General features: G+C 30.9%; 1 protein-coding gene across 1 annotated transcript in view; it reads left to right on the forward strand.

Moving 5' to 3' along the window:
- The window catches only part of LOC123523529 (atrial natriuretic peptide receptor 1-like), a 44,860-nt gene extending 23,223 nt beyond the window's left edge, over nt 1-21,637 (forward strand). The window contains exons 11-21 of the mRNA XM_045301194.2: nt 12,820-12,941; nt 14,028-14,251; nt 14,622-14,735; nt 15,022-15,141; nt 16,174-16,267; nt 17,180-17,267; nt 17,947-18,086; nt 18,589-18,738; nt 19,876-19,974; nt 20,415-20,506; nt 21,027-21,637. Coding sequence (XP_045157129.2) covers nt 12,820-12,941; nt 14,028-14,251; nt 14,622-14,735; nt 15,022-15,141; nt 16,174-16,267; nt 17,180-17,267; nt 17,947-18,086; nt 18,589-18,738; nt 19,876-19,974; nt 20,415-20,506; nt 21,027-21,587 — 1,804 coding nt within the window. The 3' untranslated portion in view covers nt 21,588-21,637. The remainder of the gene's footprint in view (nt 1-12,819; nt 12,942-14,027; nt 14,252-14,621; nt 14,736-15,021; nt 15,142-16,173; nt 16,268-17,179; nt 17,268-17,946; nt 18,087-18,588; nt 18,739-19,875; nt 19,975-20,414; nt 20,507-21,026) is intronic.
- The last annotated feature ends 2,640 nt before the right edge of the window (nt 21,638-24,277 follow it).

The raw sequence follows: 24,277 nt of genomic DNA on the forward strand, positions 1-24,277 counted from the left end.
TCAATGATTGAGTCGATAGTGGCACCACTTCGTGAGTGTTTGTGGACATTTGTTAACAGTCCCTTAGGATTAATGCCATGTAGAATGGATGAGCCAATTAATAATATTCTGTTTCCGGTCGACTTTGTTTTGCGGTCAGTTGGCGCGCAATTTTCCACCCTCGATACACGGTTGTTTTCCTCGCTCGGTTCCTGACGCTTCTGTTTTGGTGCACGATTTGGCACCTGCGGCTTTGCTAAATCTGCATCCATTCTGTTTGTAATGACAGGTATAGGTATCCCAGCTGGTTGGTTACGCAACTGTGCTGTTTTAGGTCTGTCAGTTGGTGTGAGATTCGCATGCGGTGCAGGCACTACGGGGGTTATACGTACGTTGTCTTGACTGCATTTGGTCTCAGCTGGAGGTATACTACTAGCAGCGTCCGCATAGGAGAAGTTTTTTTCTGTCGGTCTGTTGTTAATTAACAAGGACACTTCTTTCCGGAGCAAAGATAATTCCAATTCTAGATTGCTTATAACTGACACTAACTTTACAAGCTGAGATTCCCGCTCAAGTTTCTGTGGCTGTGGCGTACTTGTGTATTGTGGCTTAGTTTCACACACATTTCCCCCTATATTTCCATGTTCCAAGTTGTAAGTTGATTCATTGTGGTTTCTTGTCGTGTTCATGTTGAATTCATCAAAGTATCGCTTAAGAATAAATCTGGCCGACTTGACGAATGTGGTTTCACGCCATCTTGTATGGCCTATTCCTGACACAGAAACACTACCTCCGGGTTTGTCAATTGAAACATTACATTTCAAACTGTTAACATGTGTACAAAAGTGAAGGTTATCATCGATAGTCAATCCAAAGTCAGCTTTCAATTTTTCAACGTACATTTCAAATATTGGTCTTGAAACAAATATAACTGTAGTACGTGATTCATTTTGTAGAACGTTGTATATGATTCCATCAAATAAATCTGAATTTGATGTAGCTGATATTTCACTATCATCATTTGAAGTCACTTCAGGCACTTTTTCAAAATTTGTAACGGCACTATATTCCAGTAATGTATAGTTTTTCTCTGGTGAATTTGGTAAATTTCCATTATCAACGTTTTCAGCCATTATGAAAAATAATCCGGCAGTAGTGTTTTTAAATCATATTTGTGTCAATTAAATTCTAATTATCAGATCTAAAATTTTCAGATTTAATTTGTTCATGTAAATCGATTTTATCTGTTTCTATAGTCCGAAATTATATATCCGTTCTTTTTGTGTGTACAGTGAACATTTCTTCTGTAGATCTTGTCTGCAACACTTTACTCAAGAAAGAATATTAAATGAACATATTCCAAATTGTTTAGCTATTAATGGTACCCAAGGTGTAAAAATGCCAAAAGAGGGAAGTAAAGTACAATTTAAAAATTATCATAAAGGTTTAGCAGTACCTTTTGTAATTTATGCTGATTTTGAATCAATAACTAAAAATGTTTTAACTGCTTTACCATCAACTGAATCTTCATTTACTGAACCATATCAAAATCATATAGATTGTGGTTACGGCTATAAAGTTGTTTGTTGTTATGACGATAAATATACTAAACCAACCCAGATTTATAGAGGACCTAATGCAGTTTATAAGTTTATTGAAAAACTGCATGAGGAATATGAATATTGTAAAGAAATATTTAAAGAACATTTTAACAAAGATTTGAGAATGTCTAAAAAAGATGAAAGTGAATTTAAAAACAAAAGTTTTGTCATATCTGTGAAAAAGAATAGTATTAGAAGGTGACGTGCAGTACGTGATCATTGTCATATAACAGGAAATCAGAGGAATGTGCTCACAATCCGAATGTAATATAATTTAAAACTAAACACATAAATTCTGTTATTTTTTCATATTTAAGAGGTTATGACGGTCATTTATGATGAACACCCCAAATAGGAAAATTTAAAAAAGAAATTAAATGTTCTTCCTAACAATATGGAAAGATATATGGCATTTATGATTTTATGACTTGTCCTTTTATTGATTCATTCAAGTTTATGTCTCAATCATGGTAACCTAGTAAAATGATTCCGAATTTAAATATTTATCTCAAGAATTTGATTAAAAATATAGATTATTAAAGCAAAATGTTATCCATTATTGATTACATGGATTCATTTAAAAATTCAAAGAAACAAAATACTTCAAAGAAGAGTTTTATCAATTTAAATGATGAAAACCACATATATCTGAAACGAATATGAATCATGCCTAATAAAAATGTTTGGAATAACTTAAAATTAAAACAAGAGGAGAATACCTGATCTTATTTAAAACTGACGTATTACTTTTAGAATGATGATTCGAAATTTTAGAAACTTATGTTTAGGAGTACTACAACTTAGATTCCTTGTACATTATTAGTAGTCCTGGGTTAGCTTGCGGATGCAATGTTAGAAAAATGACTGAATAAGTTAGATTTAATAACTGATATTGATATGTATATTTTTATTTGAAGGGGAACGAGAGGAGGAATAACGTTATATTCAAACAGATACAGTAAAGAAAGAACAATAAATATATGAAGGATTATAATTCAAAAGAAGAAAGCAAATACATGATGTTGGACCTTGCCGCCAATAACCTTTACGGTTGGGTATATGTCAAAATGTACCTCTGGAAACTTTAAATTGAGATCCGAGAAAAACAATTAAGACATTAATTGCAAAAGGTTTAAAAACTACTTATAGTTGAATGTGATCTTGAATATCCAAAAGAATTACATAAAGGACCACAACGATTATCCTAGCTCCTGAAAAATATTAAAAATACAGATCAATGGCTTTCTGATTATAGTAAAACGTATTAAAACAGAATTTGAAATAGGAAAAAGTAATGATTAAGAAGTTGGTTCAACTTTAATGAAAAAACAAAATTATGTAGTAATATAAAAATCTTGAACTATATACACAATTAGGTTTTTTAAAAAGAACAAAATACATAAAAATTAACTTTGACGAAGTCCTTGGTTAAAAAAGTATATGATTTTAATACTCAAAAAAGATCTAAAGAAAAAATTCATTTGAAAAGGACTTTTTTAAGTTAAGGGAAGACATCTTATTCGGTAAGGACGATGGGAATTTACGCAAAGGGTTAATATTAAATTAACTCATGATGAAAATATTTCTTAAAATATATAGCAAAACCTTCCTTTGTTAGTTCAACGATGTTAACCTAACCTTTTTGGTATCATAGGAATAAAAGAAAGTTTTGTATTAAACAGACCTTGTTATGTTGGAATGTGCATTCTAGATTTATTCAAAAATAAATGTATGATTTGCATTAGAATTATAGTATGGAAAAGTACGAGGGTAATGTAAATTATGTTACTGACACTGATTCATTATGTTATGAAATTAAAAACCAAAGATGCATATAAAGAACTTTTTATAAGGACAAGAGTTATTTGATAATAGTGATTATGATAGTATTCAACATTTTATTTTTGATAATATAAAAAAGTAATTTGGAAAAATTTAAAGAGGAAGTTGCCGGTGTAGTATTAATTGTTGAATGTTGGCATTAAGAAGTAAAATTGTATCATATTATTCGAAAGGGAAAAACGAAGTTAACATTAAAAAAAGTAAAGGATTAAAAAAAAAAAAAATTTGTTGTTAAGAAAAACAATAGTTCATAAAAAAATTAATAAAAGATACTTGTTTAATTCAACCAAAGTAAAAAAGTAAATACAACTTTAAAGTATGCGTTCTAATTAAAACAATCTTTCAGTAGGTATAAATAAAACATCTCTCATGTTTATGACCGATAAAAGATATATCTTGATAATGGTATGATACATTAGCTTATTCTTAAATTAATTAAAGTTTTTATAAAGTTTTATAAAGTTTTTAGAAAGTATAGAACCATAAAATTGTTAATGAATATTTTAAAAGTTTTAACAAGAATGAATATAAATAACATCATTATTTTAAAATTTATTAGCATAATTAATAGAAATAGATCATTTTTTTGTATTTTTTACATCGTACTTGAAGAATTACATTTTCTTTATTGTAATTGTTAATTAGCTTCTCCTTTATCTAATAAATTGCATCAACAGAATAATTGAAATGCAATTAAACTAATTCTTACATTATTACCATTTGAACTAAACCGGACTAGCATTTACAGTTTCCATTGCAAAATAATCCACCATTCGGTATTCTGGGTAAACTGGTTAAAAAAACAAGGACGTTTCTTATTAATTGTCTTTCTATGTTTTTGTTCTATTTTATTTAATTTTTCATTATAGATTGGAATATTCCCATTATATTAATTATTCCAGTTAAATTCAGTTAAATAAAGGTCTTTTTATTAAAATCATAAAAAAAAAAAAAAAAACAAATATGATAATAGTTTGGTGCATTTACTCTTTGTTATTAATTTTAGTTATTTTATACAATAAATCATAAACGGTACTTTATTTGTAACATTGTAATGAAAAATAAACAATAATATCCACAAAGATACTTGTTTGTCTGAATGAACATTGTTGTATTTACATTTGGTATATAATGAATTATTCTTTTGGTGGAGGAAGTCCAAGGGATTCAAAGTACTATATTTAAATTAACAAACCCAATGTGTTCCGGACCAACAGAGTCGTCCTCAAATTTATAATTCCACATTCAACCTTTCTTTTATTTTAATAAATTATTTTATAAATCACCCTAAGTTTTTAATTTACTTGTTTTACCATGGTTCAATTCAAAGTTTAGATATGGTTTGTTTTAAATTTATTTTTTTTTTTACTATAGGCATTCGGCTGTAAGGTCATTCGTGAGAAATCAATTGTATGCCCTGGCCATTGTCCTTCCCATCTAACAAAGATGGTACATCAAGGTATTCCTAGCCAGCAGCCAACATTACTAAAAAGCCAACCGTCTTGTTTTGGTTTTTGTGTTAATTAATCACTCCATGATCCTACTAATTGTTTGCTTGATAGGTGGTAAGATATGGTGCTATCATAGTCTCTTATCATTAGTCCTGAAATCATACATTTCCAAGTATTTTACGACACCAGTGACGGCTAGCCCAGACAACGCGCAATGCCTAGAGGGGCCTAATATTTTTGGAGTATTTTTGCTGCATTGGAAGAATTGTTTTCCTAAACAAACCCAGCCAAAGCTCCAAAAATCCACCTTTGTTGACCTTGATATGGACATGTTGTTTTAACTGTTGGAAATGTAATTTCAATCCCTTTTGATTTGCACACAGCTTTTTTTAATTTTGATTAATTGTGTTTTTGTTAAAAGTAACGGGAAGTTTCAATGTAATTGTTTATGTTTTAATCTAAAAGGATGTGGCACTTATTATATAAGCTGTGCTAAAATTTTTCTGTTGTCCATCTGTAAGGTTAATTTTATATTCAAATTCATTGATGACATTATTATATTTAAAATTTATTTTATTTAAACAATAAACAAGTTCATTTCAAATAGTATTTATTTCAACTGTTTCCTCATAAATGACAATTGCGTAAAAAAGAATATTAGCTGCTGGTGGAAGATTTAATTAGCTTAATGGGAATATGCTTAGGATCTTCTGCTAGTACTTCCTTTTATATTCCAAGTTAAATGAACAAATCCAAACAAACTTTTACAAAATTAAATCTATTTAAAAGCCTTCCAGTTCGTTTGGTTATTTGTTTATAGTAATAAATTATTACATCCTCATTAATCTGCATATTACTGTGTATTCTGTTTCTGGATTAAAAACACATTACAACTTCAAGACGACAGGAGCTCAAATGCAATTATCATTATCTGGATTACATTTGAAATGATCTAATAAAGGTGGGTTATGTCTTTGTGAATACTTTTGTCAGGTAGTTGTAAATAAACAAATACATGTTGATGGTTTTATTACACCAGCCGTTTCTAAAGGTTATATTAGTTTGTGTGTATCAGTTTGATTGTGTCACCATTTCCCTAAGGTATGACCTCGTGCTTTTTAAATTTTACAGTCGTACTTAGATCAAACCCAAATTCATTAAAAATTAAAAAGTGGACCCAAGAATTAATTTGTTACAATTATATACCAAGCATGACAGCGCATTTAGCTCTGAAAAATTAATTCATCATCATCTGTCAGCGTAGTGTTATTTGAATTTGACTTGGGGTAAAAGAGTAGTTGTCTAAACCACTGAAAAAAAGAATAATTTGAATGGAATCTTAGTATTTTACTTCTTTACCACCTTGGATTAATCCTTTCTAAAGCAAACCCGAATTATTATCAGCGGCAGCAGTCAGCAGCAACAGTAGCAGTAGTATCTAATAAATAAAATCATTTTGTTCCAGTTGATTTTGCATAATCTTCAGATAGTTCAACCAAATCTTACATTTACTACCGTATATAAATTATTACAATCATAAAACAATTTTTCCATTTGGGTAAACACTAACGGATCAAGAATGAAGCGCATTATTAATTAGAGCAATTTGATCTCCACCCGCATAATTATTTACCATTAGCAAGTTTATTACTTAAAACTTACTTCAAAAATAACCATTAAACCAATCAAAATATGAGCTTCTCATTAATTGTAAAGTGATATTCCGTTTTTTTGTGCTTCACATGAATTTCCCAGACAGATATGAAAGTGGATCTAATTTTGATAGGAGTTAATTCATATCTTTCACAATATTCTTTTGTTCTAACCAGGTATATATTATATATTATTTTATTTTGTATAAAGTTAAAACTTTATTTTTATAAATTAAATTCTGTTAATACGTTTTTGTGAGCTGAAGTTCCAGCACGAGAATGAAAGTCACAGATCATGACAAACATATATTAATTTATATTAATATCTCCTCCTCCTTACTATTTTACTATTATTCTTTTCTTGTAATCCTTGGAATTAAATTACCAACGCTGGAGCGGTTTCTTTTAAGGTTTACAGAATTGTATAGTCAGTAAATTTCAACTTTGTTCCAACCTTTTTGTTACACTAAGTGCTGCTTTTCCTGCTGTTTCCAAGCTTTTTTTCCAGCTGTGCTATGAGATTTAATTAATTCGTTAAAGTGTCAAAAATACCTGTTCCGTGTATGATTCTTCTCCTGTGTGCATCAACAAAAAAATCTCCTTTTATTTTTGTCATAAAACTTTTTGTAATATTAAAACTAAATTTTAATAAAAGTTTTAAAAACTTTAGTTAATTAAATTTCTTTTAATATTAAGGTAAAACTTGTTTCAACCATCATAAATAATTATTCTTACCCAAAATTACATATGTAAATATATTCTAATTGAATTACTATATATGTATTAATTTCCGAATATCCAACTCTTTGGGTCTTTTGTAAAATGGGATTAAGCTATGTTAAATCTGCAGTACTTTTCTAAAGCATAGATAATATACTGACATTACCATCAACAAGGAATATCAATAAGATACACAATATGAAGGTTAAAATGGATCCAACAGAGTTAGTTATATTTGGGGTGTTTTAGTTCCCCATCAGTATTTTCCATTTTTTTTTTTTCTCAAATCCAAGCAATGTATGAAAATTTGAATATTTCCAAATCCAACTTAAAATATCTGAATTGAAATCAAAATCTTAAAACTACTTAATCAAATTCCAAAAACTTATTGGAGCACTTTCTGATTTATCAAATTCATAATTCTCATTACTTATTAATGTTCCCTAATATAATTATTAATATCTGTGTAACTGTAAGAACCATTTGTAAATATAATATTTCAATCCTTACCATTATGATAACGAATTCTTTTGTGTCATATTCATCACTAATATTATGCAAGAATAGGTCATAGGTTAATACTATCCAAACCAACACAGTAAGGTTTTATTTCTTACTAAAATAACGAACGACTACATCTATGTAAAATACTCGGAAGTATTTTTTTATTCTTTACTGTTTCGAACTTAATACTATTTTTTGATTCCATTGCTATATCAAAAGAAAAATAATTTTTCTATAACTTTTAATGTTGTTATGGTAAAAGAGAATTAATTTTAATAGTTCATGAATTATTCTAATACCTTAATTTTTTAGTTCTTCATTATTATTCCAGCATTATTTGAAAACCACCAAATGAACTCTAAGTCATTAACCAAGGTCTTTTGGATATATTACATGGACAAACGTCATAACCTTGTCCCCTAATTACTTTTTTTAAATTTCATTAGATCTTTTATGGATAGGTTAATTCCTTTGGAATTTTTTTTTCTGTAAGTCTTTAAATATTTTTATTGATGAATGAATGTTTTTTATATTGTTATATCTTTTATTAATCAAACTCAATTAAATCAAATCTATACGTTAGTGTTAATTTACTCTTTTCCAGTTTATTCTACCCCCCCCCCTCCCCCCCCCTTAGCAATTATTTGTCTTTGGACCATAAAGTTTATTGAGTTAATAATTAAATTACAGGATTGCTGCATTTGGTGAAACTTTATATGGGTTATGATATCTTATTCCTTGTCCATCTGTCCAAATATCTTTGAGTCTTAATTTTTAATAAGCGTCATTTTTGTATCTTTAAGATTTTCTTTATGTAATTCTAACTCCGAAACATACTCCCTGCAGTCATAGTTCTGCCATTTGTAAATTCAAATATTCATCTGGATTTTTTTACTGTGTTTATTTATTTACGAGTCAAAGACCTTTAATCTTCGGTAACTCTTGTATTGTTTTATCAATAATCTCTATTGTGTGTTATTACTAACTCTGTTAATTGTAGCATCCATATTCTGATATTATATCTTTATCAATATTTATATATTATCTAAAAATTTGCCTCAATTTTTTCTGTTAAGTCTCGGAGGTTCTCGGAATAGCTCTCCAAAAAACCCATAGTATATTCCGGCGGTATGGTTGTAATGGTTGGTGTAGTCCAGGAGGTGGTTGTTCTTCCCGTTATCTCTGCCAATTTTTGTTGTTGTTACTTCTTTTTTATTTTATCAACAAAAAATTTTTGGAAGAGAAGTAACGCGATTGCTCCTTAATTCCAGGTTCTGCTTTTTAACATGACTGATAATTGGTCTTTTTGACTTTCTAATTTTTTCAGTAATTGGCTTAGAATGTCAGTGTCATCTCCCGATGTTGTAGCTTTGCTTATTTTTTCTCTCATTATTTTTCCAGACGATCTCTCATCTTTTGCACCCGCCTAATTTTTTTCGTATTCTTATTTTCATTACAGTTTTGCTTGCATTTATATAATAATATAAAGATAATGTAAAAGAATTGTAAGATATGTCAAAATAATGTAAAATAATGTAAATATGTAAATAAGTAATATTATATAAATGGAAATTCCAAATTATGATACAAAAAATGATAAATCCATAACTTTAAACCATTTATCATTTTATGCAGATTATGTTTTAGAATGTTAATATGTGGATCGTCAGTATCTGGAAAACAAATACACTTAATGCAATACTTCGAAAACCTTGATATATTATGATTACAATTATATTTATGCTAAAAACGTGAACTAATCTAAATATCAGGATTTAATGAAATCACTAAATGAAATTGCAAAAAAAAATTAAAGTAGACCCAAATGAAAACTTGAATATTCAGGATCCCGAACCAAATTGAACCTTCATGTGAGAATCTTTGAATCAGAAAAAAACAAAAAGTAGTATATTTGATGATTTTGTAGGTGAAGATTAAAAAAGGTTCAAAAATGAACATAAACAAAAATACTTATTCAAGGACGACCACAAAAAACGTGTGTTGATTTATTTAAGTCAGTCTTACTCTTAAAAACACCACAAAGATATTCGATTAATGGTCACATTATATTGTTTGAAAAGTCAGGTAAAATGGAATTAAATAATGGATTTGTGATGTGGAACAAAATATAGATCGTGATACTTTTGATAATGCACCCCCCCCAACAATCAAAAATATGATTTCTTATATATTGACAAACCAAGGAAGTGTTAAGAGAAAAAAACTTTACTGGTAATATATAATAATTATATAATGGGAGTTTTTAATGATGTAAAACCAAATGAATCAACTGACGTATAGTATAAAGTTCAATTTTGATATGGCTTAAGTGATTATGCTACTAAAAAGCAATTAAAAAAAGCTGTAAAAAGAAACGGATCGTATCTTCACAGAAAAGAAGGAACTTGCTAAACACATGAACAGAGCATTAGCTATGGGGGGTATGAATAATAAACTAGGGGAAATCCAGATAAACCAACGATGCAGTTCCAAGACGGTTGTGTGTATAAAAAAATTCAAAGTGTCGTATAGATGAACTAAACTTGAAGACATCAAAAGGTATAAAAACAAACACTTAGACGAAGAAGTAAAGAATATTGAAGAATTAACAAAAGATTTTAAAAAGAATATATTAATTCTCAATTACAAGGTAAAATGAAGGAAGAATGAAAGCTATGGTTGATTCTATTAAAGACTTGAGAGAAATCTGAATTTTGACAGATGACAACATAAAAGAAAGAAGTTTTTCGAGTAATTTAAACATTTTATCACCCCACTTTCAAGAATAAAGGTAGTATGATATTAAACATGAAGAATAAAAGACACGAGTATTGAAGTGAGAAAAAGTTACAAATAGTCATCCAGTTAGAAAAGAAATCAGACAGAAATAAATAAACTAAAGACTGAAATGACAAACAGGGACTCAAGATTATCGAACATTTTCACATAAATTGGCAGATATAAATCTGAACTGGAAAAAGGGCAGCCTCACAAGACGGTTGTGATCTTGATACAGCATTAGGTAACCTTAAAAAGAAATTAATTCGAAAATAGATGACTTGAAAAAACAAATTCGAAATTGGTATTAGTATTGTGACAACCGTCACAATTTAAAATATGCAGATTAAGTAATATTACAAAAAAATACAAGAAGAAATAAGAATTTATGTGATAACATTAAAAAAAATAATAAATGATCTGGACTCTGTAGTTGAAAAACAGGCTAACAAGAGAAGAAGCAATTAAGATAATTAATGATAAAATAATGATAAAATTAAAAAAATAATAAAATGATTGGGACTCTCTGTAGTTATTAAATATCCAATAAAAAAGGGAGAATTCAATCCTGCTAATACCAGTAATTACTGCTAATACTAAAGCAATAACCGTACTGGTGACAGAATTACCACTAATGCGAAGAAAATACAAAAGTAACATGTTTTCTTAAAAACAAGAAAAAAACAATAGCTAGAACCAAAAGTTGTTGTTGGACAATTTATCTGCTTCTGAAGTTGATCAACAAAACGAGTGAGATGATTAAGCTGTATATTCTTAAACTTAAAAAGAAGACAGGAAAAATAGAAAACAGGGTTTAGAGAGGAAGTGAGACATGAAGCCGTTTCTCTTTGAATCTATTATAATCAGACTTTTGTAGTACATACAGAAATGAAAAGTATTTTGAAGTCGTGGTTGCCTGGATACATTCAAATATAAAAAATATGGCCGCTTGAACTATTTAAATATATTTGAAATAAGACCTGGAATTATCTTAGATTATAAAGATTTTATAAGCATAAACCAACAATATAAAATAAATGTACTAAATATGCTTTTGAGTGGTGTGTTTATAGTCAGAAAAACCGGAACTTATATAATAGATATTAAGATTTTATTAAAGGGTGCGAGCTCTCCGGGTGAACCGTATAAACCGACTAAAAGCCCAATATCACATTTTATATTTAGGTGGCGGAATGATAGGCCTCAGGATGATGTTTTACTTTTTGGTATATTTGATAATGTAAACATAACAGCTGAGGCAGCTGAGGACTTTGATACTGATAAGTTAATATCTATGTATAAGAAAAAAATTAAAATTTATCTAAAACAAGGAACAATGTTTGATATTCACCCGTATGACGATTCAGCATTTACAGAATTAACATTTATGCTTTTGATGGGCAGTTACATCAAATTCTACATATCAGATGAACCTGTATCCTATGATAGAAACAGCCTTTTGGATTAAAGGTTTAATTACTATGTGTACCCTGATAATATACTTACTAATTGAAAATAAGATCAAATATGTTGTATAAACAACTCCTCGATATATGTTTATCTTAAAAGGAATGCAATAAATCGTCTGTTTAACTTATAATATTGATTGTAAACACACCGTGTGTCACCAAATTACAAAGCTATAATCTATACGTTTAATGGTTTTAAAAATTGTTATGAATTACAGCGTAATTCTCAATAAACTGTTTCAACAAAAACTGACACATATGTCGTCTGCGAAACGTTCTATACTAAGGTCATTAAGTGCAGACGGATTACAGCGTAATTCTCAATAAACTGTTTCAACAAAAACTATTTATCAACACCGGTGTCATTTTCAAGTTTATCAATATCAACAACTTTAAACAAATATTGGTTTAATGCACCGGTGCCGCTTTATTGATTATTGCAAATAACAGCTGATAAAAGGAATGCGACAATAAATCGTCTGTTTAACTGCGGTATAATAGTTAGTATATAAATAAGAAATCCGGAAGTAATATTACAGGAGGTACATTTTATAGTTAATTATTTTATAGTTAATTATTTTTAATATTTTTAGATTTTGTTCTCATTTTTGTTAATTGGTAAGGTTTTGTCAAGTTAAAGCAACCTGAAAACCTGTTTTTTTTTCTTATTTTTTAAATTGGCCGGCATTGGTCAGTTCGGACCGAGGGTCAAAAGGTCAAATGAGGTTAGATTGACTTCGCACAAACAATTACTTTACTACTACCGTACATACATATAAGCAACTGTGGCATTTGCCCTTAAATATATATTACGTTTTTAAAGGTTTTCATTTGCTACTGACATATCACGTGGGATGCAGTATTTACACAACCATAAGATATACCACGGTCGTTTGAAGTCTAACAATTGTGTTATAGATGATAGGTGGACGGTAAAAGTAACAGGTAAATTTGAAATACTGATATATGTATATACCAATATATGTGTATACAGAGATAGTGTCTTAGATTTACATCCCGTCTCACTTTTAGAGAGTTGTTTAGGTCTTTGACATCAAATTGCCTGAACTTAGATTGTTTCAATGTTCTCTAATCAAATGCTCTTCACTACAGGCTTACAGAAAGAACATCTTTTTTTCTTGAAGAATTTGATTTACCATAAAAAAAAATTAGGAAGAGCAGTAATTCGGGTTAAGTAGTTTCACAGCTCTCCGCCAGGAGATCACGTATTTGAATGGTTCTTGACGTGACTATCGTGCACCCAGAGAAGACAAAATTACCGAATGCTTAAAAGAATCCTTTAAAATATTTTGAAAAGTTTCAGATATATCGACAGGTATAACATTGCCGTTATAGTACAGAGACGTTAAAAAAATGACAAAATTAAAGGATTTAGATACTTCATTGAAAACCTCCTTTCGGATACTCTTCAATTGATTCTGTAGCCTAGTGGTTTAAGTTCTTGACTGAAGATCTTTTTTCAGGACATAAGTTCAAACCTTACTAGGATCACAAGTTGCTTTTTTCAGTTGTTTTGCACCTTGAGAACATTATTCTGATTCACTGTTGCACATTTTTTTTCTCAAAAGAATAGATTATTGTTTTACAAATGGACCAGGGATGAAAAATCTGGTTATCATGGTCGATTTGAAATTTGACTCTGAAAATCTAGACTTTGAACTTTTGAAAATTTTTACTTCAATGTTTGCATATTACCCATATATATTTTCTTATATAAATTTTATCACAAGAAAAAATAAACAAGTGTAACATAAATAATAGTTTGTCTGTTTTATTACACCTCAATAGAACATTTGTTAGATTACAAAAAGATATCTCGAAAACACGGGCACAAAACCGTTTAGGTCGAATTTTGATTATCTCGAACTAAAACGCTCGATCCCTTGGAATTTGAGATAACGAGTTTGAACTGTATATACTTTTCATGCATGCTTTATATCGCTTTTATTATTTTAAGGATTGACTGTGGTGGACTTTATACCTTAATTCTAATATGTAAATGAATTACAGATTTTGGCATCCAAACATTGAGGACACACGACGAAGTGATGTTGGATGATGAAGAGGATGATTTTGAAGATAATGAAGATGAGTTTTATCAGGAAAAACGTGCGCAAGTGTACAAAGCGCCTGAGTTTCTAGATCAGAAGGCGTATGTACCGACAATAGCCGGCGATGTTTATGCTTTCTCTATCATTCTTGTTGAGATAGCGACAAGAAACGATCCATACGGGGTCAGTTTGTTGGTTATTTAAATATATTAAATTCAGATTTTGAAGAAAAAAAACTGTTGTACTCTTTGATCCTACAGCCTATATATAAATATGGATACTGAAGATGTACATTACATTCAGTCATAACTTTCGGTGCTGTTTCAAGTACATTATAATCTAGAAGTTCAAAGGAAATATATCTAAATCAGACAATTACTTTTACAAGAGTATTTAAAGAAGTGTGGAAAATAAAATTGTATTAAAGTATTTTTAAAATGTAGAATAGCAGAGTAAATCTCACGATTTAAGGATACCCAGTTCTTAATGTGGTTTCTTAAAAACAAGAATAATGTGAAATGTTGTTTTAGCAAATCTAGGTGTTCGTTTTCAGGACGAAGACGCCTTTAGCGTTGAACCAGGGTGGAAGCCTCCTATGCCAAATTTCGATCCAGAATTGTGTGAGAACAAGGACGACATCTGTCCCTGTCCCGCAGCTTATATGCTGGTATCATGTGTCTTATATATACCTGCTTTTTCGACGAAACCGTTTTAACCTAATGCCATTGTATGTCAATACTATACGAGACACAGTCGCGCCATAGCGGTTGTGACATAACACAAGAACAATTTAGACTAACAGTTTCCAACATTCATTTTATTAAATATATTGTTAATGAACGAAAATCAAAACTGTAAACTTTAAAGATGATAGGCTAGACATGCTTTCGAAAGTTTTCTGTAAGATCTTGTAATATTTCACGGATTAGTTAAGTGTTTTGTCTTTTTTTAAGTTAATCGACGAATGTTGGAATGATGACCCAAACAACAGACTCACCTTTGACGAGATAAAGAAGACAGTCCACAAGATCAACCCAAGCAAACTCAGCCCTGTTGATCTCATGATGGCAATGGTAAATATTTCTTGTCTTCTTATCGTTTTTGATCATCAAATGAAAAAAGAAAAGACAACAAATTATCAGATGTTAAAAGTTGTAAAGCCATTATATTCAAACTGATGCAGTAATATATAAAGTAAGGCTAAATTATTTCTATTTTGCAACTGGTTTCTATTGCGTCACGGCTGCATTAGATAATTTTTCTGAATATTTTACATTATGCATTTATAGGTATTGACTGGCTTTAAAGCTACCTGTCTACAGTTTGGATGAAATTTTTCAACGTGTTCATTTCCACCAAGTTTGGCATAGAAACTATATATAACACTGAAAAATGTTAAAGTGGGTGAAAATAAACTGATCATGGTTGTTTATCGTTTTCACAGAATTTATCATAGTACCCATAACATAGAATCTTAAACCGAGATAACAAAAAGGTCTACATTTTCATCAATTTCCATCTAAAAACCATGTGTAATTATGTCATTTTATTTTATGTTTTTTCGGTGGTTTATCGAAATATAACGGTGAATTATATCCTGATAAACTCACTGGCCACTCAGTGAAAATTATCAAATCTGATACCCGGATTAACGTCTAAAAGTTTACCGAGCGTACTGAAAGCCGGAAACAATATGACGATGACGTCGTTAAAATGACGTCATCTTTGCGATGCTTCCTGATAAAATTTCCCGCAAATTTCGACATTTTATTGAAATAAACACAACAAAAGTAGAGTTTTAGACATAAAATAAACAGAAAAATTGTTGGTATCGATGTAATATCACGGTAATTTCACTCGTGAACACCAAAAGTTGTTATTTTCACTCGTGGCTGCGCCACTCGTGAAAATATCACTTTTGGTGCCCACTCGGTGGAATTATAACGTGATATAACACCAAAACCAACAATTATCCTCTATATTTTCTCTTTTTTCAAATATACACATTTTAGTGACATCTGTTTTCAAACCCTACTTCCCATTACCTTTTTCTAAATGTATCCTTTGAAAATTCACAGTTTTATCGAATATTACCTTACCTTTAGATGGAAAAGTATTCAAAGCATCTGGAAGCGATAGTAACAGAGCGTACACAGGACCTAGTTGCAGAGAAAGCCAAAACTGACAGACTTCTTTACAGTAAGTTACCTATTACATTAAAGAGTTTCGAAAGCGGTTTGATATGCCAAGAAATCGCAAAGAAAAAAAAACGAAAATGGAAAAAGTAAATGAAAATGTGTAGTGTAACAGTTACTAAGGTTTACTATTCTAACTACAACAACAACAACTCTGTTCTGTATGATAACTACTATTTAATAATGTACTAAGTTCTAAGGTAATATATACATCAATGTCTTTCTTCAGAATTCTCTCTCATAATTTTCTAACATTTTCACAGTTATTAAAAGAACTTCAATTCTTCGACATAATTACTTCAACGTTAATTGCCTCGGTCTTTATCTAACTAATTCATTTTGCTATTATCGAACATACACATCTAATCTAACTGAGTACCAGAATGATACTAAAGCTCTGACTCAAAGTATGCTGTATTTGAGGAAAACTAATGATGACTAAAATGTTTTCTCGGAGCACACACGCAAATGACCATTAGAAAATAAACATGTCATAATTCCTATTTAGTCAGCTTGTCAAAACAATTAGTAACTGAACAAAAACAACAATCATGACGTGGACAGAGGGTAGTTAGCCTGGGCGAGATATCATGACCTGTCACTTTCTCATATGACCAAGTGCTGAAATTATTTTAAGTAGCATTCCGAAATTCTTTTGTGTGTGACTTGTAACTTGACCGAAAAACAAGATGAATAATGCTTATCTAATAAGTAAAATGAATTCTTAAAGTTATTATACGACAAATGTAAATGGAAATTGTAAATGAAAATCGACAATGCAAATGAAAAAAAAAATATGATTAAACTGCAATCCATGGCAATATTGTTCGCAAAGAGATCTAATTTGATACATTCTATTTGCACGCGTATATAGACATGAAAGTTTATTAATTTTAGGTATTCTGTTCTTCCACAGGCATGTTACCAAAGGCCGTGGCAGATGACCTTAGGCACGGTCGTCCGGTAGAAGCAAAATACCATGATGGGTGCACTATATATTTTAGGTAAATATTCTACTTTAACTGAAATTGAAGATGTCATTCTGTGAGAAAGTGGTTATGCACAAGCAAATGATATTCTGTTGAAAATGCCATTTTAAAAAATAAATTAAGAATTCTGTTCCAATGTCCACAGATGTTTTTATACACAAAATTAAAAAAAAAGACTACTTTCCAATGAAAACCAGCGAAAAACACGATAGCAAGGTCATGCTTTTAGCACATACCAACAGCAGATGTAATCTTATACATTGGCGATTCGGTCAGACGGACAATTTTATAAAATTAGAAAAACACTTTGTAGGAAGTGGTATTCATTCTAATGAAATGATTTGCTATCTGCTATTTTGACAACTTTCAGATATTACATTTTATCATATTTGGTTTAAACATATTTATTTCCCAATATGTACATATCAAATGATTATTTACATACATAAATTCTGGATTGGACTGGAAGCCAGTATTTTATCATATTTGATTGATAATGCAATATTGACAAGTAAATTGTATCTACACATCAATTTGCAAACTTATTTAAAAGCAAACAAATTGGGACACAAATGTTAAAAAGTCAGTAAACTGTCCTCCCTTGTAAATGTTTCAAACGGTTCCAAACATATGTTTACGTCACATGTGTTTGTTTTTGCATTTGTTTTCTTCGATAAACAAACATTTATTTCAGTGATATAGTTGGTTTTACGAATATTTCTGGCGGAAGTACGGCGATGGAAGTTGTTGCGTTGTTAAATAAACTATACATCACCTTTGACGAAATTATTGACAAATATGATGTGTACAAAGTTGAAACAATCGGAGACGCATGTAAGTCCAAAAACGATGGTTTTCTGCTTTTACAGACCCTTGTTGCCGTTTAAGATATACATGATTTTCATGTTATACATGTACATGAAAGAAGTAATAAGTAATACAGGAGTAACCTTGAGAACGTGTACACATTAGTTCTTGTATTTGGAACAAAGCTAACGTTGAGTTGGACCAGAGTCGACAGACTATTCCTCACTACTTTTGTCTTTTTATAGTGTTTAGTGCTAAACTGTCAAAAAGAAGCCATCTACATTTCCTTACTAAATAAATAGAATATATAAAAATAATATAAATATAATATGATATAAATAAATGTACTATTTTGAAATAATCTGGTAAAATAATGATAAAGAGTTCAAAGATTTTTACATTATTTCTGACTGGTGGAGTCGGTAACTATTTGCATAATTCGTACAACATTCGGTATGATTAATTAGTTAACAAATGTATATTGTATTAATAAGAATTGGTATTTACCATTTACCATATGTACATGCAGATATGGTTGTGTCTGGTATTCCAATAAGCACACCGTTCCACGCACGAGAAATAGCTGACATGTCCATTGATCTAGTGAGAGCATGTGAAATATTTACAATTCCACATATGCCTGATGAACCATTGAAAATACGGGTTGGTTTACACTCGGGTAAGGTACATTTTAGTTTTCTGTTAGTATAATGTTGATTAATTACAATATAAAGTACAACGGATGATTTTGGTCCGGTTTCTAACCTCTCCGCATGCTCAAGTGGATCGTAAAAATATTGCTGACACAAAACTGTTGGGTGCATACATAGGATGCTGTTTTAACCATACATTTAGCAAAATTTCTAATTGGTCACCTCATTTTTATCAGGTTTTGTAGATATTAAAAGAACTTCATTGTTCTTTTTACCTCACCAATGCACAACGTGCTCAAGGTGAACTACTGAGTTTACTCACCGTCCGTTTTTCGTCTACCCGTTGACATTTTGTGTAAAATCACTTGGTGGGTTTATGAAACGTGACATGAATATTTCTCAGTCATAAGGTCCTCTTCCAAAGCAATCTATTCTACGCAAAACTCGTGCTGTCGTGGCAACAGAAAGGAAGAATTTAATAAACGTTCTTGCCAAAACTTGTTTGCACTATTTGAATATAATTTGAATATATTCTGGATACCCTCTTTATTTGTCAAATAATTTGATTCAGAATACATTACCAGATGTAGTTTTTGTCTCCTTTTCGTATGTAGTCAAATCATTAAAAGATTTATTGTCAAAAGTTAGCAACATTAAATAATTTACAAATACATCCTATGTGTCCATCTCCAGATTGTTTAAATCATTCTTTATTTGTATAAAATGTTGGCAGACAAATGAGCGTGGTAACTTAAATATAAGAATTTCATCTATTAATTTACGTTTTCCTAAACCTGGCCATTTAAATTTGAATGTATGTAAGACTAAACATTTAATAAGTTTTAAGTACGGTTTGTACAATAACTTTGTCCAGATTCTTAGTTCTGGGGCCTAATTTAAGAATTCAGCCTTGTCATTTGGGCTCTTTGAAAATTATGCTCAGAAACGATTAGTCATATGCTAGATTTTAGACTAGTCTCTGAGAAATGGACTTTGGTCGAACATGTGCTTCATTGACGTCATTAAACAGATTCTTATTATATGCAGACAAACAGAAAGGCAAGTTTCATATAAGCCATCACAATTTGTTTTTCATGAATAATTTCAACAAAGATGCGTGTAAGAGCAAATAGTTATTCATTATTATATTCATTACCATCTAGGATCTGCATGTGCTGGCGTTGTGGGTTTGAAAATGCCCAGGTATTGTTTGTTCGGAGACACCGTTAATACCGCCAGTCGGATGGAATCGAATGGAGAGGGTAATATGTTATTCTGTTTTGGGATATATGTGATATTTTGCTGTCTAGTTATTTTCATGTTACAGCTGCTAATCTCTATATTCATAGTTTCCTTCTACATTTGAAATGTTGTAAGCTAAAAGTACATAAAGTACAGAACACTCTGACATGTATGTTTACTTAATTAAGCTGTCACGCACTGGACAAAAGTAAATGTTTTTCATAACTATAATATAAATATTTAGAAGTATTCATTTTATTCTGTATCAGTCTATGAATACTTGAGCTTTGTTGTGTTTTTGTCCAACGGCCTATTAGTTGTTGATAGTTTTATTCCGAAAGGAAAATGCCTTATACATGTACTACCCTGTTACTGAATATTAATTGGATTGGAGTTGATCAGTATCTTTATTTCTTGCTATGCTTAAGTTAAAGAAGATTATATGATTTGTCTTTTTCAGCTTACAAGATACATATAAGTAACTTCACGTACATGGAACTCGTTCAGTTTGGCAAGTATACACTTGAGAAACGGGGAACTATCCCTGTAAAGGTAAGTCTAGCCGAAAGAGACCAAATGTCTTCATTTATCTAAACATAAAAGATTTCAATTAACTACGCGTTGACTAATGCGAAAGTGAAAAAGAATGATGTATAGGGCCTATATACATGTGATATCCATAGAAATTCAAGAACACAGCTATGGTCTTAAGCTTAAGAGAAAACATATACTATAAACGGATACTTTATACCTTACTATTAATGGTAACAAAATTATATAAGACAGAGTCCAGTAAATCTGACCAATAATAGTTGGAAGCTGACACAGTAAACTATTGTTGGTCCACTATTGGGTGTATACATAGGATGTGTGACGTCGTTATTTTACGGCTTTGCGTTTAAAAGTGCGCCTACATTGACATTTTGTATGATTGATATATACGTGATAGTATTTAGATATACATGTGTATGTTAAAATAGCTCATTAAACGACAACGGCTGCCTTAGTTGTTATTAGCACTCTTAAGCCTACATTGCACTTCAGGCTAAATAAGTGTAAATTATTTCTTCAGGGTAAAGGAGAAATGTTGACCTGGTGGCTTACGGGAATAGATCCTGCATATATTGAAGAAAGGAAAAAGGAAACCACCAATGAGGACATAAACAAAAACAGTGTTATATCTGTCAGAGAATCCAACACCAAACTTTACAACAGCACAGGGAACATTTGCAATATTAAGCCAGTATCTGCAGAGGACATTGAGAATCAGAAAAATCTTGAAAAACAAGGAGTTCCCCCTACCGCTACTTATTCAAAAACGATCGAAAATGGCAACACTTCAGTGGAAATAGATGATAAAACTGTTGCTAAAATTGGCAAAGTGATCCAGTTTATTGATACCCCGGCCAGTGACTACATGTTCACACCTGTTGAAATCACTGAATCAGGTGAAAAATCTAGCTTAGATGGAAACCGTGCTAGTGCTAAGTCTAACATAGATGGAAAGTGTGACAGTGTTAAATCTAGTCTAGTTGAAAAGTGTGATAGAGCTACACCTTGTAGTGACCTTGTAGATACCTCTAACATAGACCTGAAAACAACTAAAAAGCACACTAATTCTAAAATATCGTAGAGGCAACTCGTGTGTATATTTTTTTATTTTTATTTTATTTATTTTTTTTTTTTTTTTGGGGGGTGTGGGTTGGGGGGGGGGCATGGATTAAGGTGGACATACTTTAATCGTTTTGTTTTGCTTATACGGGTGTTACGTGTATTTTGGCAGAAATGAACAAACTAATTTTCATGTAGACGTCTATTGTCCTATCTGATACATTAATTCACGATCATGTCAGATTGTACTTTTTGCGAAGCATTATTAGCTGTGCTTTCTGTCCATTTTGTTCGTATATCTGTATCGATGGTGGATTTTACAATACTTGCATATAATTTGATACCAAGTTAAGACGAGTGTGCGCATAAGTACAGTCCCGTAGTCAATCAATGTCAAGTTCACAGACATTAAAGATATGCAATTATGGTCGTTAGTCCGGACCGTTAATCTTTGTCATCGATGGATGGATATTTCAAATATCTTGTCATGTAATGTGTACACAGTATAGACTGACGTCGTCTGCGCAAGACCCAGTCGTTAGCTCAAAAAGTCAAGCACTACTTAGACGTAAGGATATGATGATGCTGTCTCAATCTTTGTCATCATGATAGGATTTTCAATAGTAGCAAGAATTGTACCCTAGTAATATCATGCTGATGGCGCAAACATGGCCATGTTACAAAGTTCAAGGTCAACTTAGAGTTACGAATGTCAATTTCATGAGAGTGCTTTGATGGCGGCTCTACCTAACTAAGGGCCAGTACTGTTCTTCTTCATGAATGAGGTTTTAAATGTATTGTATTATGCTTCGGGCAGCCTATTCACGAAGTTAGTCGGACAGGCCTATCTCTAATGAATTTCTCTACCTTTCTTTGTTCTGGGGGTATTCTGTCGCAAGGTCGCCTTTTTGTACTAGTAAGATGGTGCCATACTCTTATGTTAAATGGTACTCTGCCTATGTAGTAAAGCGCTTGAACGTGCTTATTATGAAAAGGGCGCCTTATAAATCTGGTATGATATAATCATAGGAACAAATAATGTAAAATGGGTTTTGCATAGAAATATCTTGATTTTACAATATTTCTTTCCTCAGTCTTTAGTCAACGAAATATAGTCGTAGATTTTTAAATGTTTTTCATAGCCGTCATTAATAAATGAGCATATAACCTTTTATATCTGCATGCAGCTCAGTATTATAATGTGACTGCAAACACCAAATAGTTTTCATGTACCTAAGTCTACGTCTAAATTTCAGGTTTTTTTGTAAACTTTAAATGAATATAAACCCAGACGTTCTTTTAGTACATGTAAAAATCTTGAACTGTATTCACCCACGTTCTGGAACAACAAAGTCTTATTAAGTGTTTGCATATGTAACCAAAATAGGACGAAACGTTATTTTAGTATTTTAAAGTTTGTGTTAAAATCATAAAAGACTTACAACACTGACGAGTACGAGTCCATGGCTTTTGTCACAATGACTTGAAAAAGTCTCTTGAGTTTTATTAAACTTTTTTTATGTTTGTTTAATTAGGGCTAAACGTCATTTTTCAACAGTATTTCGATTACACAGGCCCTTTGTAGTTGTTGCCCTGCTCTTAAGAACAAAAGTCAATGCCCCTTGCAAAATATATGTCATATCGAAAACTCTGAAGAAAAACAAATTTTAGTGAGAAAAGCCAATTTCTTCACAAAGTACTAACTTAGAAGCGATCTGCAGAAACAATTAACAAAACATTTAACAAAAAGTTAATTGATTCAAACACAAAGACTATCATTAGATATTACAAAGTTCCGTGCCTTATCCTTGATATGAACACTTATCAGCGCGATATAAATTTGTCAAAGATCAACTTATCTTGAGATCAAATGGAATTCAAAACTCTATACAAGCGGATTCAGTTTACTTCGTGTCAAATAAATTTAACACCAGAGATGTTTAGTCCGGTTAAAATTTCATAATATATTTTTTAACTTATGGCTAAACAATTGAAGATTGCTAAATGGAGAGTTTTAAGTCCAGTTACTGTATACATGCTATAAACTAAAATTAAGTTATAGGTCTAGAGTTGTAAGATCTTAAGCCCCAGTCTTAAAAAAGAATTTATTAATCTATTTTCTGATAATATTTTTGTATGAAATCCAACATTACTTTCTTGAAGACAACCACATCAAAGCCCGGAAGATCAGTAAGATCAGCAACTTGACGAGTGATTCTGGCTTCACAGACAAATCTGATGACGTAACAGGCGAGAACGCCAACATGGTAGGGAGCAGCTTCGAATCTCTCAAAGGTATTTTTGTAATAATGATGATGACGGTGATTATGATGATTGTGATGATGATGATGATGATGATGGGTATTACTGTTGTTATGACATTAATAATGATCTATTGAAGTTGAAGTTTTAAAAGTTGGAATTAAATGATACTAATGATGAATATAGTTATGCTGCTGCCGTTGCTACTGCCGCTGCAGTTGATACTGCTGATGCTGATGCTAGGATATCTTTATTTAGAGATGGCAATATACAAACTGTATGGCTTAAATAATGTAAAACTAAATGCTATTTTTTCTACTATGACTCATAAAAAAAACTTAAGAAAAGGTTAGAAACATGTATATAAAGCAGGATCCTGACTGAAAATTCATGACGTTCTTGCCATTTAAGACTGTTTCGTATATACACAATAAGCTGGAAACAAGTTCT

The sequence above is a fragment of the Mercenaria mercenaria genome, chromosome 3 (assembly GCF_021730395.1).
Source record: "Mercenaria mercenaria strain notata chromosome 3, MADL_Memer_1, whole genome shotgun sequence".
Taxonomy (NCBI): Eukaryota; Metazoa; Mollusca; class Bivalvia; order Venerida; family Veneridae; genus Mercenaria; species Mercenaria mercenaria.